This window comes from Rattus norvegicus, chromosome 7 (genome assembly GCF_021556685.1).
Source record: "Rattus norvegicus strain SHRSP/BbbUtx chromosome 7, alternate assembly SHRSP_T2T, whole genome shotgun sequence".
In the NCBI taxonomy this organism is placed as follows: Eukaryota; Metazoa; Chordata; class Mammalia; order Rodentia; family Muridae; genus Rattus; species Rattus norvegicus.
This window is the reverse complement of record NC_141540.1, coordinates 100,107,501-100,126,341: the sequence shown is the minus strand read 5'-3', so window position 1 is coordinate 100,126,341 and position 18,841 is coordinate 100,107,501. Positions and strand designations below refer to the sequence as shown.

At 42.3% G+C, this 18,841-nt stretch overlaps 2 protein-coding genes across 3 annotated transcripts in view; one reads left to right on the top strand and one right to left on the bottom strand.

Annotated features, from left to right (window-relative positions):
- The window catches only part of LOC148004807 (uncharacterized), a 54,352-nt gene that overhangs the window by 3,125 nt on the left and 32,386 nt on the right, over positions 1-18,841 (top strand). The window lies entirely within an intron of this gene.
- Tyw2 (tRNA wybutosine-synthesizing protein 2) lies at positions 16,758-18,384 on the bottom strand. The gene is given in 1 exon segment (NM_001122976.2): positions 16,758-18,384. A coding segment is annotated over 1 exon segment (1,314 nt). The 5' UTR covers positions 18,307-18,384; the 3' UTR covers positions 16,758-16,992.

Genomic DNA, 18,841 nt, shown 5'->3' with positions numbered 1-18,841 from the left:
AATAATTTATAGTCTGGGAAGTGTGTGTGTGTGTGTGTGTGTGTGTGTGTGTGTGTGTGTGTGTGTGTGTTAGAGCACTTCCTTAGAATGTGCTAGGGAATGATCACCACCACCATAAAAATACTGAAAATAAAACAAGAAAAATGTAAGTATGGTATGTCATAAATAAATTTTAGCAAAAATATCCTTTGGAGCTACTATGTTATTTCAACACTCCAATATTCCATTTATAGCTTAAGAGTACGGTAAAGATACTGAGTTTGTTGCAGATGGTAACCATCAAGTGGAGCTCAATGTGTTTTAGACTAGAAATGATTAAAATATGTCAGTCTAGGGTCATGATCAACCGTAGTGTGAGGGCTGAGATACTTCTGAGAAGGAGAATGCAGGCAGTACTTAATTTTAAGGCCACGTCAAGGAGGAAAGACCACAGCAGATGAATAAATGAGCATATATCCCATAAGGCTCAGAAATGTTGTTAGGGAATTTCATGGTTGTGCAAACACAAATGAAGGTAGCTGTGTTGCTGCTAGGTGTACTCTTATAGTACACTGCCCACTGTTAGGATGTGGTGTGTCTCTGGTACCCACCGGCAGATGTGTCCTATCCTTCGCCATAGGACCCTGGATCACCTCTCATTTCACAACCGCCTTGAGTGGAACAAAAGTTTCGAGGTAGACACTTCAGTGTTGTAAAGATTTCAACCTTTTAGATTCAAAATATCCTCAATTCAGAAAAATAAATCTGAGTAGGTTCATGTTTTTTAAAGTGGGCAAACTGACTTTAAAATTCAAAAGAAAAAGGAAAGTGTCAACAATAGCTAAGACCATCTTAAAGAGTAAAGTTGAAAGAACTTTTTGTTTTGTTTTGTTTGAGACAGGGTTTCTGTGTGTAGCCCTGGCTGTCCTGGAACTTACTCTGTAGACAAGGCTGGCCTCAAACTCATATAGATCCGACTGTCTCTACCTCTTGAGTTCTGGATTAAAGGTGTGCATTCTCCTCCCCTGCCCCCACTTTTTGCTATAAGCTGTCAAGGCCTCGTTCAAAGCTATAATAATGAAGACCCAAGGTGTGGTGTGTGGCTAAGGGTAACTAACCTATGGCCAGAAAGAAAATGTCGGGAAACCAGGCATTGGTGAGCCAGCCAAACCTTTGACCCCAGCACTTGGGAGGCAGAGGCAAGCAGACCTCTGAGTTTCAGACCAGCCTGGTCTACAGATTGAGTTCCAGAAGAGCCAAGGCTACACAGACAAACCCTGTCTCAACATACAAACAAACAAGAAAACATAGGGAAAGCCCAATATAGAGCTACCCAACTCCTGATGAAAGTAGCATTACTATACAATGGGGAAAGGATTTTTTTTTTTAAAACCCTATTGAATAGCAGGACAGCTGGTCTTGCCTAATGAATTACAGCATGCTGTCTAATGACGAAACCCAAAGTTCATTGTGTGGAACTGTGGGTCATCACCCCATGAATAATTGTGTAACTGAGGTAGAGGATTGTGAAAATGTTTGGCAACAGTGAAAGATTTCTGAACATGGAATGGCCAAACAGTAGTTCAAAATTAAATGTGTAATGAGCCAGACAGGTGTTTTGGAAGGGCTCATCCGTGTGAGCCACAGGACTTCACTGCAGCCTTGGTTTTGCACACACATGTGTGTTTTGCATGGCACATGCTGTGAAGCACCATCAAACACGGCCTGAAACACCAGGGCTCACATTTGAGACAGATTTGAGAATGTGAATGGAATTCTTTTATTGGACACACAAAGGTTTTTATCTTAAATACAATAGCTTATTAAACAAAAACCAAAATGAAACAACAACAACACCCAAAGAATATTTTTTCCTACTGTCGTTCCTCAGCATGGATTACCAAATTGGCACCTGCCTTTGTCGAGCAATTGCTAGCTTGCCTTTCATAAAAAGCCACTACGTAAATTTTGGTTTGATATTGGGACAGAATTTCAGCAGTTTTTCAAATGTTTCCAAGCACACACCAGTCAGTTTAGGCTTTACTTGCGCAAAGCTGAATTCTCAGTGTTGACCATGGTAAAATCAGTCTAAGGATTCTCAGTGTTGACCATGGTAAAATCAGTCTAAGAAAGAGGCTGGAGATAGTTTGTGGCCTGCGGTACCCTCAGGCCTGGTGGTGTTAGGGTCTAAGAATTGCTGAAGACTGATACCCTAGACTTCAATTGTACATAAAAGCAAAGAGCATTTATTTACCTGAATTTCCTGCATGTAGGGGTCTCCCCACTTGGGAATGGAGACCTCTGATGGACTCGAAGGCCCAGATTTTACTGTCAGTCAGGGTAAGTCCTCAGAGGGGTGTGTGCCCGTTTACCTTGGTTGGTTAGCACTATTTCTAGGGGTCTGACTGAGTCTATAGTTGGTTAGGCTCTAGAGACCTCCCTGTGTTGGGGGGGAGGGTGTGGGGTCCATTGCTTATTCATTCTAGCTACCTAGTCTTACTTCAAGCCAGATGACAAGGTGTCCTGGAATTGGCTGCCTGCAGCTGTGGTTGGCTGACCACAGGTTCCTAGATCCAGGCCTCATTATAAGGAAACAGAAACTTAGGCCTAGTCTCCCAAATTGCCAGTTTGTAGCCTGTCTTGAAGTCAGCCTGGCACTGGCTTACTCAGCCCCCATCAGTGCCGAGTGCCTTTACCCACTGGTCCATCTCACCCGCCTACCAAGATTTAATTCTTTATGTAAAAAGAAACACATCTCACTAGTATACAAACTTGCCTTTGTCTTTAATAAATGGAAAAGTTTTGACACTTAAGTTTTATTTTTAATTTTCTAAAAATGTATTCTTTCTAAAAACGTTTACATCCTGCTGTCTCCACCCTGGTCACCCTCTCCCACAATCCTTCCTCCCTCCCCTCCCCTTCTTCTCTGAGTTCCCTCCCTCCCTCCCTGGGTGTTGCCCTACCCTGGTACTTCTAGTCTCTGCAAGGCTAGATGCTTCCTGTTCCACTGAGGCCAGACAAGGCAGCCTGCTAGAACATATCCCACATACAGGCAGCAGCTTTTGGGACCCACATGAAGACCAAGTTTTACATCTGATGCATATTTGAGGGGAGGCCTAGGTCCAGCCCATGTATGTTCTTTGGTTGGTGGGTCAGACTCTGAAAGCCCCAAGGGTCCAGGTTAGTTGACCCTGTTGGTCTTCCTATATATATATATATATATATATATATATATATTCTCCAGCTGCTGAATGGAGCCTCTCAGAGGACAACATGCTTCTGTCTACAAGTGTAACAGAGTATCATTAATAGTATTAGGGATTTGTGTGTGTACATGGGATTGGTCTCAAGTTGGGTTGGTTATTGGTTGGCCATTCCCTCAGTCTTTGCTCCATCCCCGTGTCTGCCTTTCTTGTAGGCTGGATAAATTTTGAAAGGAAAGTTTTGTGGGTGGGTTGGTGTCTCTATTACTCCACTGGGTTCCTGCCTGGCTACAGGAGGTGGCCTCTTCAGGTTCCATAGCCCCAGTGTAGTGAGTTATAGCCAAGGTCATCCCCCATAGATACTTTAGAAAAAATTTAACTTCTAGGGCACACTTATCAAAATGTGCAAGTTTTTTATTGTATGTAGGGGAGTGGGGGGTGGGGAATATTGTTCTATGACTTCTGCCCATTTCTTAAGGCCTATAGAAATAAAACTTAAGGTGCTTTAAGTTATAAAAACAAAAATAAATGCGAAACTTAAAAATTAAATAAATTTCTTATGATTTAATATAGAAAAAATTTGAAATCTAGATCTCTATATATTGCTATATAACTAATTTTGCATAAAAATTCTGGAGCAAAATGGAGATAACAGCTTCTGGTTTCTGCCAGCACCAGGAGCTGACGCAGTCCCGCAGCTCTCTGTACCCGAATCCCACAGGGGAGAGAGCTGGACTTTCAGAAGTGCAGTCAATCCTGAGAGCTCAGGGGAGACCACTACTTCTGCTCACATTCCTATCCCAAGAGGAACCCACCTTGAGCCCTCTGGACACAGGAACCTAGGAGCAGTCAGGGAGAGAGGATCCTTCCTGGTCTCTGCCTGTGCCCAGAGCTGAAAGCCAGTTGCCAGGAGCGCTGACATACCTGAAAGCAGAGGTAAGACCAGAGGTAAGACTTCCGCTCTGAGGGATATGCCTGGAGTCCTCTGGACACACAAACCCAGGAGCAGTTTGGGACAGAACCCTTCCGGTTTCTGCCTGTGCCTGGAGCTGACCTCGTCCCACAGCTCTCTGTACACATATCACACTAGGAGAAAACAGGTCTCCAGGAGTGCTGACACACAGGCTTATAAGAGGGTTAAGCCACTGTCAGAGACAGCAAGACCAGCTAACACCAGAGATAACCAGATGTTGAGAGGCAAGCACAGGGACCTAAGCAACAGAAACCAAGACTACTTGGCATCATCAAAGTCCAGCTCCCACCAAAGCAAATACAGGATATCCCAACACACTGGACAAGGAAGATTTGGATTTAAAATCACATTTCATGATGATATTACAGGACTTTAAAAAGGACATAAATAACTCCCTTAAAGAAATACAGGACAACACAGGCAAACAAGTAGAAGCCCTTAAAGAGGAAACACAAAAATCCCTTAAAGAATTACAGGAAAATACAACCAAATGAGTGAAATAATTGGGAAAAAAATCCAGGAACTAAAAATGGAAATAGAAACCATAAAGAAATCACAAGGGGAGAAAACCCTGGAGATAGAAAACCTAGGAAAAAGATCAGGAGTCATAGACATAAGCATCACCAACAGAATACAAGAGATAGAAGAGAGAATCTTAGGGGCAGAAGATACCATGGAAAACATTGACACAAACATCAAAGAAAATGTAGAAAGCAAAAAGCTCCTAACCCAAAACATCCAGGAAATCCAAGACACAATGAGAATATCAAACCTAATGATAATAGATATAGATAATAGATAATAGATATAGATAATAGATAGGGAAGAGAGTGAAGATTCCCAACTTGAAGGGCCAGTAAAAGATAATAAAATCATAGAAGAAAACTTCCCCAACATAAAGAAAGAGATGCCCATAAACATACAAAAAGCCTACAGAACACCAAATAGATTGGACCAGAAAAGAAATTCCTCCTGTCACATAATAGTCAAAACATCAAATGCACAAAACAAAGAATATTAAAAGCAGTAAAGGAAAAAAGTCAATAAAAAGGAAGACCTATCAGAATTACATCAGACTTTTTACCAGAGACAATGAAAGCCAGAAAATCCTGGACAGATGTCATATAGACTGTGAGAGAACACAAATGCCAGCCCTGGCTACTATATCCAGCAAAACTCAACTAACATAGATAGAGAAACCAAGATATCCCATGACAAAACCAAATTTACACAACATATTTCCACAAATCCAGCCCTACAAAGGATAATAGATGGAAAACTTCAACACAAGGAGGGCAACTACACCCTAGAAAAAGTGAGAAAGTAATCTTGCAACAAACACAAAAGAAGAGAGCCACACAAACATAATTCCACCTCTAACAACAAAAATAACAGGAAACAACAATCATTGGTCCCTAGTATCTCTGAACATCAATGGACTTAATTCCCCAATAAAAAGACATAGACTAATAGACTGGATATGTAAAGAGGATCCAGCATTTGCTGCTGGAACACGTGTGTACAAGAAACACACTTCAGTGACAAAGACAGACACTAACTCAGACTAAAAGGCTGGAAAACCATTTTCCAAGCAAATGTTCCCAAGAAACAAGCTGGAGTAGCCATTCTAATATCAAATAAAATTCACTTTCAACCAAAAGTTATCAAAAAAGATAAAGAAGGACACTTCATATTCATCAAAGAAAAATCCACCAAGATAAATTCTCAATCCTGATTATCTATGTTCCAAATGCAAGGGCACCTACATTCATAAAAGAAACCTTACTAAAGCTCAAAACACATATTGCACATCACACAATAATAGTAGGAGACTTCAACATCCTACTGTCATCAATGTCATCAATCTACAGATCATGGAAAAAGAAACTAAACAGAGACATACAGAAAATAAGTTATGAACCAAATGGATTTAACAGATATTTATAGAACATTTCATCCTAAAACAAAAGAATGTACCTTCTTCTCAGCACCTCATGGTTCCTTTTCCAAAATCGACCATATAATCGGTTACAAAACAGGCCTCAACAGATACAAGAAGAATGAAATAATCCCATGCATCCTATCAGATCACCATGGACTAGGGCTGGTCTTCAATAACAACAAAAACGACAGAAAGCCCATATACACATGGAAGCTGAACAACACTCTCCTCAATGATAACCTGGTGAAGGAAGAAATAAAGAAATTAAAGACTTTTTAGAATTTAATGAAAATGAAGGCCCAACATACCTGAACTTATGGGACACAATGAAAGGAGTGCTAAGAGGAAAACTCACAGCTCTGAGTGCCTCCAAAAAGAAACTGGAGAGAGCATACACTAGTAGTTTGACAGCACACTTAAAAGCTCTAGAACAAAAAGAATCAAATACACCCAAGAGGAGTAGACAGCAGGAAATAATCAAACTCAGGGCTGAAATCAACCAAGTAGAACAAAAAGAACTATACAAAGAATCAACAAAACCAGGAGCTGGTTCTTTGAGAAAATCAATAAGATAGATAAACCTTAGGCAGACTAACCAGAGGGCACAGAGGGCGTATCGAAATTAACAAAATCAGAAATGAAAAGGGAGATATTATAGCACAGAATCTGAGGAAATTAAAAAAATCATTAGACCCTACTACAACAGGCTACATTCAACAAACTGGAAAATCTGGATGAAATGGACAATTTTCTAGACAGATACCAGGTACCAAAGTTAAATCAGGAACAGATAAACCATCTAACCAGTCCCATAACTCCCAAAGAAATAGAAGCAGTTATTAAATGTCTCCCAACTGAATAAAGGCCAGGACCAGATGGGTTTAGTGCAGAATTCTATCAGACCTTCATAGAAGAGCTTATACCAATACTGTCCAAACTATCCCACAAAATAGAAACAGAATGAAACTGAATTCCTTCTATGAAGCCACAATTACATTTATACCTAAACCACAGAGACCCAACAAAGAAAGAGAACTACAGATCACTTTCCCTTATGAATATCAACACAAAAATACTCAGTAATATTCTTGCAAACTGAATCCAAGAACACATCAAAATGATCATTCATCATGATCAAGTAGGCTTTATCCCAGGGATGCAGGGATGTTTCAGTATATGGAAATCTATCTATGTAGTCCACTTTGTAAACAAACTCAAAGAAAAAACACATGACCATCTCATTAGATGCTGAGAAAGCATTTGACAAAATTCAACACCCCTTCATGATAAAAGTCCTGGAAAGAATAGGAATTCAAGGCCCATACCTAAACATAGTAAAAGCCATATACAGCAAACCAGTAGCCAACATCAAACTAAATGGAGAGAAACTTGAAGCAATCCCACTAAAATCAGGGACTAGACAAGGCTGGCCACTCTCTACTTATTCAATATAGTACTTGAAGTCCTAGCCAGAGCAATCAGACAACAAAATGAGGTCAAAGGGATACAAATTGGAAAGGAAGAAGTCAAAACACCACTATTTGCAGATGCTATGATAGTATACTTAAGTGACCCCAAAAGTTCCACCAGAGAACTCCTAAACCGGATAAACAACTTCAGCAAAGTGGTTGGTTATAAAGTTAACTCAAACAAATCAGTAGCCTTCTTCTACTCAAAGGATAAACAGACTGAGAAAGAAATTAGGGAAATGACACCCTTCATAATAGTCCCAAATAACATAAAATACCTTGGTGTGACTCTAATCGAGCAAGTGAAAGATCTGTATGATAAGAACTTCAAGTCTCTGAAGAAAGAAGTTGAAGATCTCAGAAGATGGAAAGACCTCCCATGCTCATGGATTGGCAGGATTACTATAGTAAAAATGGCTATTTTGCCAAAAGCAATCTTCAGATTCAGTGCAATCTCCATCAAAATTCCAACTCAATTCTTCATAGAGTTGGAAAGAGCAATTTGCAAATTCATTTGGAATAACAAAAAAAAAGGACAGTGAAAACTATCCTTAACAATGAAAGAAATTCTGGGGGAATCACTATCCCTGACCTCAAGCTGTATTACAGAGCAATAGTGATAAAAACTGTATTGTATTGGTACAGAGACAGACAGGTAGATCAATGATTCCATTGAAGACACAGAAATGAACCCCCAAACCTATGGTCACTTGATCTTTGACAAAGGAGCTAAAACCATCCAATGGAAGAAAGATAGCATTTTCAACAAATGGTGCTGGTTCAACTGGAGGTCAGCATGTAGAAGAATGCAGATCGATCCATGCTTATCACCCTGTACAAAGCTCAAGTCCAAGTGGATCAAGGACCTCCAAATAAAACCAGATATACTCAAACTAATAGAAGGAAAAGTGGGGAAGAGCCTTGAACACATGGGCACTGGGGAAAATTTCCTGAACAGAACACCAATGACTTCTGCTCTAAGATCAAGAATAGACTAATGGGACCTCATAAAATTGCAAAGCTTCTGTAAGGCAAAGGACACTGTCATTAAAACACAATGGCAACCAACAGATTGGGAAAAGATCTTTATCAATCCTACATCTGATAGAGGACTGATATCCAATATATACAAAGAACTCAAGAAGTTAGACTCCAGGGAGTCAAATAACCCTATTAAAAATGGGGTACAGAGCTAAACAACAAATTCTCAGCTGAGGAATATCAAATGGCTGAGAAGTTCCTAAAGAAATGTTCAACATCCTTAGTCATTAGGGAAATGCAAATCAAAAGAACCCTGAAATTCCACCTAACACCAGTCAGAGTGGCTAAGATAAAAAACTCAGGTGAAACAGATGCTGGTGAGGATGTGGGGAAAGAGGAACACTCCTCCATTGTTGGTGGGATTGCAAGCTGGTACAACCACTCTGGAAATCGGTCTGGAGGTTCCCCAGAAAATTGGATATAGTACTACCTGAACATCCAGCTACACCACTCCTGGGCATATACACAAAAGATGCTCCAACATATAACAAGGACATATGGTCCACTATTCATAGCATCCTTATTTATAATAGCAGAAGCCGGAAAGAACCCAGATGACCTTCAATAGAGGAATGGATACAGAATATGTGGTACATTTACACAATGGAATACTACTCAGCTATTAAAAACAATGACTTCATGAAATTCATTGTCCAATGGATGGAACTAGAAAATATCACCTTGAGTGAGGTAACCCAATCACAAAAAACCACACATTGTTTACACTCACTGATGAGTGGATATTAGCCCCAAAGCTCGAATTACCCAAGATGCAACCCACAGACCACATGAAGCTGAAGAAGAAGGATGACCAAAGTTGGATGCTTCAGTCCTTCTTAAAAGGGGAAACAAAAATATTCAAAGGAGGAAATATGGAGACAAAGTTTGGAGCAGAGACTGGAGGAATGAGCATTCAGAGACTGTCCTACCTGGGGATCCAGCCCATATACATACAGCCACCCAAGCCAGACAATATTGCTGATGACAAGAAGTGCATGCTGACAGGAGCCTGATATAGCTGTCTCCTGAGAGACTCCGCCAGAGCATAACAAATACAGAGGCGAATGCTAGCAGCCAACCATTGAACTGAGAACGGGGTCCCCATTGGAGGAGTTAGAGAAAAGATTGAAGGAGTTGAAGGGGCTTGCAACCCCATAAGAACAACAATTCCAACAAACCAACCAGAGCTCCCAGGGACTAAACCACCATCCAAAGTGTACACACAGAGGGCCCAGTGTCTCCAGCTGCATATGTAGCAGAGGATGGCCTTGATGGGCACCAATAGGAGGAGAACTCCTTGGTCCTGCCAAGGCTGGACCCCCCAGTGTAGGGGAATGTCAGGGCGAGGAAGCAGGAAGGGGTGGGTGTTTGGGGAGGGGGAACACCCTCAGAGAAAAAGGGGGAGGAGGGTGGGCAAGGGGATAACATTTGAAATATAAATAAAAAATATCGAATTAAATAAATGGATATAACAAGGGAAAAGTTTAAGAAGCCTTGTTTTAGGGGCAGTTTCTCTACTTAGGAACATCCCCAAGCTTTCTACTACCTTTTAACATCGTATTACAGGTGAGGGGAGCCGAGTGAGTTAAAATACTTCTCCGTTTATTATAATCTAACTTTAAAAAATGCTTTGTTCGATTATTACAAGACCAGGAATCTTCAGACTTCATAAAAAGCTCACATGTTTGGAGAGCATTTTTTGTGTGTTTCCATGGAGAAGATACTCCTGCCACTCTGGAAGCTGGTTTTTATTCCTGGTGTTGGGTAGGAAAGCCTGGTTCTAATGCTAATGCATGTGCTAGTATACAACATACCCTCATAGGATGCCAGTAGACCTGCTTCTTCCTGATGGAATTAGTTCCCTCTGTTTGGACGTTACTGCTTCTCACCTGTTGCTCTCTTGGCACAAGGGACCTGAAGTGACCCCCAAGAAACTCTCAGGTTTAAAGAGTTTATTATTATTGTTGTTGTTATTGCTATATGTCTTCTGATGAACTAGTTCCTATGTTAGAATCATGACCTCTAGACCCAGAAAGTTGTAATGAGAATGATAGGCTCCCCTCATGGCTTACTAAGAGAGATGGGATGAATGTGTTAATTTTCTATCGCTGCTGTTTTCTACCCTGAAAGCTGTGTGCCTTTTCTATTACTGTACAGAGACAACATGACCAAGGCATCTTATAAAAGATTTGTGGGGACTTACATTTCCAGATAATGAGTCCATGACCATCATGGCTGGCATGGTACTGGAGCAGTAGCTGAGAGCTTACATCTTTCTACAAGCACAGCTAGAGAGAGCTAACTGGAAATGGCTTGGCCTTTTAAAACTTCAAAGCCCAGTTACACACCCTTCTTCAACAAGGCCACAAGTCCTCGGCCTTCACAAATGGGAGCCATTCTCTCTCAAATAACTACATTGCCTTCTTAAGTGTAGTGGCTGTCAAGGATAATTTCCCTATCTTGACAACATTACTTTATCATAACATTGTAAGTTCCAGATATTAGAATATGAACTTATTCCGAGCCATTATTCAACCTATCCTTGTGAGAATTCTCTATCTACTTGCCATCCCCAAAAGTGCAGCAGTCTATCTACATGGAACACAGCTCCATATAATGGTGTTGAGAGTGGATACGGCCCTCCCAAATGGCCGTAACTTGAGCTGAGGGAAGGGCGCTGGGAAGATTTACACATAGGGCTCTGGAGTTTGAACGTCTTCCTGTGCCTCTTGTTTCTTCTGACTTTGGAATTTATCTTGTATGAGCACTGTCATCAATTCTGGATGAGATGGATTAACTTGAGTCTGACCAAACCCAGTTCATAATGGGAAGCAAGCTGTATAGTCACCAATACCCCACTAGCACAGTCCCCACTAGCATGCATAGAACTGTTTTCCTTGTCACTATGGCTGTCCCCTGCAGAGATGGCCTGACCTTGCTGTAGGTCAGTGACTCACTTATGATTCTCCCATTAGAGCTTGCTGTGAGCTTCCGGATTCTTATCACAAATACTCTTTACCACAGAATCTCCTGGCTTGAATGTTCCAGACAACAGGGCTAAATCATACCGCAGCCTGGACAAGCCAGAGGGCCTCCCATTCCCTGGATCCCACCGAGAATGTCAGACTCCCTGTCAGACAGTTTATGAATTAGAACCAAGATTTCCAAGTTACAACTTACCACGGAGACCCACAGAGCTCAGTGTACTTTGGTGGTAGAAGAGTTCTGGTGAAATGACTGAGTAATCAGCTATAGTTAGTTTTGGCTATGAGGAAGATACTGTATCATTTAATCAAACTTCTGAGGCAAAAATCTTTCACTGACGTAACAGGCTGCTTGTCTTTTGGGGATTATCTCCTCTGACATGTGACGTGCCGTTTATTGTTTATCTGGGCCAGTTGACACAACACCATCTGTGGCACACTCCCGACGATCCAGATCTCATCAGTCTTTATCCATTAGAGGGTAGGAGAGTTAATTTAACTCTATGGCAGGATTAGACTTGTGCACTGATCTCTCTCCAGCATAAAATCAAACTTCTGGTCCAGCAGCCTGTGGACTTAGCTCCACACATACCGTCATGGCTTCTGGTGGTGTGTATAGGCTAGGTCCGTCAGTCTCCTCTGGCATATAGGCTCATTTGGAAATATATGTATTGGAATGAATTTCCTAAGTAATTATTAAAGCTCGAAATTTTATGTGCAAGTTACTAAATATAAATAGTATTAAGAAAACTAGACATAAATGGTTAATTCTTTGGTCATAGTGAAGAACAGTAATCCATGAAACATGGAGAGCAATCCAGGCAAGTGGAAATCACTCCAGTTACTGCTGTCTGGAGAAAGTGTCCAGCTGTGGCCCAGAGTTAGAGGATCCAGGCTCACCAGGCCGGGATCCCAAGGCAACTAGTTCACAGGGTAGACTGTTAAAAGAGTGTGGAGAAAAACAGTTGTATTCAAACTTTCCCAGAAAATGGAAGATGGAATGCATCCCAACTGTTGGCCTCATCATATATGAGGTCAACAGTATTTGCATAACATTAACACAAAAATTCATCATATGCTAGTATGGGCTAGTTCCTTTAATAGTACCTTCTTACCACCTGTGGGAAACGTGGCCAGATGAAGAAAGGACCATGATCATTGTGGGAGTGTGTGTGGGGTGTGCATGAGTGTATGAGAGCGAAAGCAGGAGTGAGAAAAAGAGCGAGAGAGCGAGAGAGCTAGAGAGCTAGGGCGAGAGAGAAATCTTCCAAGAGCACTGGGGTTACAGGTGTGTGCTACCCGACTTTCTGTGGACTTTAGAGATCTGAACTCAAAATTGCATGGCGAATGCTTTAACCATGGAAGCATCTCCTGGCCGGAGAGCACATTTTAAAACACGAGGGAGCCAGGCATATGTTGGTGCACACCTACAATTCCAGAACTCAGAAGGCTAAGAGGATCATATTGCGACCACTCTAGATTACAGAGACTTTAAGGGGGGGGGCATTCCTAGGATATTAACGAATGTATAAAATTTATATTAACCATGTTACATTTTCATTTTAAATTCTCCAATAGTATCTATTTAAATGTTCTTGAGATGGGGACTCACTTAGCACTGTGCATGTAATCAAGGCTTGTCTTCAACTGCTCATCCTGCCTCCTCCTCCTGAATGCTGAGATCCTAAGCCTGTGCCTCCACACTTACTCCACCACATTCCCATTCAGCCTTCAGCTCTTACTCTTTCCCCTCCATATACTTGAACTTGTTTTAGCCCCTCAGACTCCTCCACAATGCACTTGTGTACTTTATCCTCAATTATGGAACGATGTCCCAGTTTTGTCAACCAATGCCTATGCTCCTTGGACCCCATCATCAAATATTCCAAGTGAGTTGGACTTGTTTTTTGAGACAGGGTCTCTCTACATAGTCCTGGTTGCCCTGCAACTATGTAGTCCAGGCTTTCTTCAAACTCACAGAGATCCACCTGCCTCCCAAGTGCTGGATTAAAGGCGTGTGCCTTTAATCATAGGCTCCTATTGCACCAAGATCCTTTCCTCCCAGGACTTGCTAGAATGTGGATTACACACAAGGTCACATGTGGAGGTTGTGTAACTATTTGGTCTTCCACTATAAGATCTGTGGAGTCTGGGTTTGGCGCTGTCCACTGTTTTATTGCACTGTCCAGTACATTGCCGGTTCTCAGTGTTATCTGTGAATGGTCTTCCAGTAACAGTTGGTGATGGATTTTTATTTCCATGGCTTCTCCACTAGGGGGCAGCATTAACAGCAAACGAAAAAAAAACTTGATTTCAAAGTTCTCAATTTTAGGTGTGAGCAGTGCTAAGCTGCTGCTGTTTATTGATTTATTATCTGCCCTTACTTGCCACACTGCTGTGTGGTTGCTTATTTATTGTGTCTCTTATATTGTATGCTACTGTCTGCCAAATATGTCATATGGATATTTAGTCCACCATTCAGAATACAAGAAAAATTTACTGCCTATAAGAAAGAATCCCAACTGAGGCATAAACAGATCCGGTAGCCAGGGTCGGGGGTTGGGAGTTGCAGATTTTTTTTTAATGACAAAGATTAGAAACACTTTTCAGGGCTAGTGTTGCTGATCAAGGATCTCCTTAAGAAGTACTGTAATCTCATCTTGGCATACCTGGATAGTACATCTCCAGAGTAAAAACTCAACAGCCGCCTGGGAATACCTGCTCTGTCTTGGTGCTGACACTAGCTTGCCTGACTGTTGTAGAAAACTTTACTCCCAGTCAGGGGTTTCGAGCCTGTCTTTGATCACTTTGTTCTCAGATAACCGGAAACCAGTGCTTTGCCTTTCTGACTGTCTTTATTTCCCTTCCTGTCTTGTTATGTAACCCAGGCCACCTGGGACTCAGGGATTGAACAATGTTTAGTGAAATGAATTCCACCAGCTTCACCTGACACCAACTGCCTGGCCATAGCATATGACAAAAGGCAATCCCTTAGTCCCCAAGTGGTGCTCTGTCTCACTTCCCTTGTACTCAAGCCCCAGGTTGGTTTAGTTCCAATACAGCAAGCTGCTGGCACAGGAGTTCAAAGGAACCCGGCCAATGAGGAGGAAGTACGCCAATTCAGGTCTCTCTGAAAAAGGAATGTTACAAGCAGGTGTCTGCAGTGGGGTCATAGGATAGCATTTCCTTGGGAGCTTGCTGTGTGTACAAGACACTGCTCACAACAGTCTTATCTCGAACATGCACATCACCATGTTCTGTTACAAGCAAATCACAATGGCTCACTTCTGGGTACCAAAACTCTGGGGCCTAGCTGTGCCTCCTTGCCCACCCAGCAAAATCTCACCCAACCAATTCAAGTAGCAGTTCCACATAGCGTTCCTATTCTTCCCCGGTTTGCACCTGTCCAGCAAGTTATCGTGTGGCAGCTACTCCACTCCAGCACTGAGGACTTGTGTAATTTCTGCCACCAAGTTCTGCTCCTTGGTGAGAGGACTTTTTTTTTTTTTTATAACCTAATGGACCTTTATTTTCTGTACCGATTGAACATTTGTGCTTAATGGGAAAGGCACCAACACAGTCCTTATTGCTACTGCTGCAAGTAAGAATAGCAGGCATGCACAATGTATTTAAGCCCGGGTTATACAGAAGACAAGGAAGTAAAGACACCCTGTTTGTTGTCTGTCTCCTTTTTTTTTTCCTTTTTTCTTCTTTTTCTTTTTTCTTTTTTTCGGGGCTGGGGACCGAACCCAGGGCCTTGCGCTCGCTAGGCAAGCGCTCTACCGCTGAGCTAAATCCCCAACCCCTGTTGTCTGTCTCCTTTCATCAAGCAGACCAGCTCACAGGGCTTCAAGTACATCACAACAGAGTTCTATGTGACCCTCAGCTATTAGCTCTGTGTGTGTGTGTGTGTGTGTGTGTGTGTGTGTGTGTGTGTGTGTGTGTGTTTTATTTTTTTAATGAAAAAGACTTTTCAGGTCTAGTGTTGCTGATCAAAAATTTCCTCAATAAAAAGTCCTGTAGGGGTTGGGGATTTAGCTCAGTGGTAGAGCGCTTGCCTAGCAAGCGCAAGGCCCTGGGTTCAGTCCCCAGCTCTGAAAAAAAAAGAAAAAGAAAAAAAAAAAAGTCCTGTAATCCCATTTTAGCATACATACCTGATGCTACATCTCCAGGGTAAAAACTCGACAGCATCCTTGGAATGCCCGCTATGTGTCTGTGCCAACACTAGCTTACCTGACCAGCACAGGTACAAGGAATACTGTGGGAACGGTGACTTGCCTATCCAGTTGTCTTAATTTCATGTAACCGGTCTTCATGGGACTCAGGGATTGAACAACTCTTAGTGAGCTGCATTCCACCAGCTGTACCTGACACCATCTGCCTGTTCACAGCATATGACAAAAGCCAAGGTCTTCCTATAGCTTCTTCACCAGGAGAAGAGAAATATAAGTTTAAGGTCTATAAAAATCTTAGGACTTTGGTACAGCCAAAGTACAGTCCAAGGCTAGACCTTTAGATTTCCTACAATTCCGAGAAGTGACTCTTGGTTTTAAGATGAGGTCTCACTCTCTGTACCATGACTCAGGTTGTCCTTGAACTTACAGCAATCATCCTGCCTTCAGCCTTCCAAGTGCTGAGATTACAGGCATGAGATATTGCACTGGGACAGACAAGTATTTCTTAACCCTCTTTAACATAAAGTAAAAAAGATCTGATATTTAATACCTTCCCATACCCACACAGACGCTCCACTGAGGAATGCTATGGATTTGAATTTTGTCCGTTTATTGTCCCCTTCCTCTGTAATTTAGTCTCAGTAACAAAGCACCATCACATTTAGAGTTCAGAATTTGGTCACACTGATTTTTTTCCAACCTATTATTTTCCAAGTCCCCACTGCTGACACCTTAGTGCAAACCACTGTCACTTTGTACTTGTACAACTACAAAACATCTGTAGAAATGGACACTGGTCTCCCTATGTTGATCTTGTCTTTCCAGTTGATTTCTCATGATGGGACCAATACTGTATTTCACTGTAATGTCTGTTTGACTTATTAGAAAAAAGCCACACAACCTAATTCAAGGAAACTCTATATGCAAATAAATCCAAGACCAAATGAATATTAAGACCATATATTCACTGAAACTAAGGCAAAATGCAGAATTCATGTCTGTACAGATGAATCTTATTTTAATGAGTCATAGTGTTTTCCTCTGATACTTTAATACATTCTCAATGTGATCAATAGAAGACAAAATTCTTTGGATCAGTCTGGAGTTCATTTTCAGACCATAAATCACCTTTAAAGGTCACCAGAAAACAGAAGGGTGAGAATGCAGCCCTAACTGAAGCACTAAGTGCCATTATCTGGCTCTATTGTGTCACTAAATCTACCCTTCTAGCCAACTAGAGGGCAGGGGCGGCATTCCAGATCTAGGACTATGTGATCCACGTGGGGGGCGTAAGATTTCACTGGGTGGACATGTAGGATTCGTGTCCTCCATGGTTTCCCATGTACTTGATGAAGAAGAGAGGCGATCTGACTTTCTGCAGATTCTGCCCATCTTTGCCACTCTGGTTTGCTGGCTGATGACATTTCCCCCATGCAACTTCCAGTAGTTCTATTTCCCTGTTTATCAGTGGTAATTTTCTGAGGATGAGGCCAATGCTTCTTTTCCATGTTACTGCTTCCAGGTGGCTGTGGATTCTTTCCCGAGAAAGATTCCACATTTTGGTGGATATGCAGAATACCCCCAACATCCTTTCGCAGCACTTGGCAGGCAATGGGCCAGCCTTCTTCAGAACTGGGAATGAGCCCCAGGTTCACCCTATCTGCAGTGTTTGAGAGTTTCAGTTTCCTGTTGTCCCCAAAATGTATTTGGCACCGGTCTGCCACTCCATTGATCTCCAAATTCTTTCTTAGAGCAACTACTGCATGAGGATTCCATTCACAAGCATGGACGAAAGCGGCGCCAGCATGAACTAGGAAGGGCAACGTAAAATAACCAATCCCTGCATAGAGATCCACCAGCACTTCTCCAGCACAGGAGAGTGAGGCCACTCGAAGTTTCTCAGTGATGTTTCCGAAGGAGAACATGCACTGTGTCACATCAAACTTATACCGGATGCCATTATCTACATGCTCTACCCAGCCATGGTCACCGAGCAGCAGAGTCACTGTCGGAGTTCGAGTACCATCAGGTAGCACCCGCCCTCGTTTTGCCAAACGCTGAACTCCAAGGGCTGAGGCAACAGTCTCCCAGAGTTCTGGTTCCAGCATTTTCCACTGCGTGGCTTGGAAACAGTCTTCACTAAGCAGCATTAGGTCACCATGCCGTTGCCAAGACCCGGGCAAATCTGCCTCCAATTCAGTGGACCACGTCACTCCGCGGTCCTCTACCCAACGCCTCACCTCAAGACACAGTCTTTGGGCAGGTGAACAAACCCGGGCCTTTTTAGAAGGAAGAGGATCCAGGAGCTGCGTCAGCTTACAGGTGCTGCCGGGGGCCACGCGATTCTTCAGCTCCTGCAGATGATGTTCAGACAGGGTTTCTGCCAGCACCGGTAGCGCCACCGTGCCATCCCGCAACTTTTCCACACGGTACTGTCTATCCAAGAGTTTCTGCTTCTCGAGATAGTCTCTGTATCTCTGGGTAAACCGAGGCTCAGTCACAACTGCGACAACTACAGACTTCTCACATTCTCTCTCCATGTCGCTAGCGTTTGCATCCCTTCGGAGTCCATCAGCGAGATTCTCCTGTGAGGCTGGTCTCTCTTGACAAGTCCGCCGCTACAATCGGAAGAGCTAATCCCTATCCGCTACGGCGCACCGGAAGTGACGCCAAACAAACGGGTCAGATCCAGATGTATTACTGCGATCAGTGAATAGCATTTCGGGTGTAGGTTGCTCTGTGAAGCCGTGGCCGCCATGTTTGTTATGGTTATGGTCAGCTTGTACTTGCTTTCCCTTAGGAAAAATTAGTAATTCTAGGAACGGAAAGTCATGAAATGAGTCGATATCCTCTGGAAACTTTATACCCTCTCTTTAGTGATGCTCGTATATTTTTTAAAAAGTGAAGTAGAAATGGATTGAATTTACAGAAAGGATTCCAAAAATCTAGTGTTGCTTATAAATTAGTACCAAGGGCCACTTTATTGTGGAAGTGGAATATTATACAGCTTCCTTATTTCCGTTTCTTGCAAAGATTTTCATCACGGCTGCCTCGTTATCCAAGGGAAATATGTTT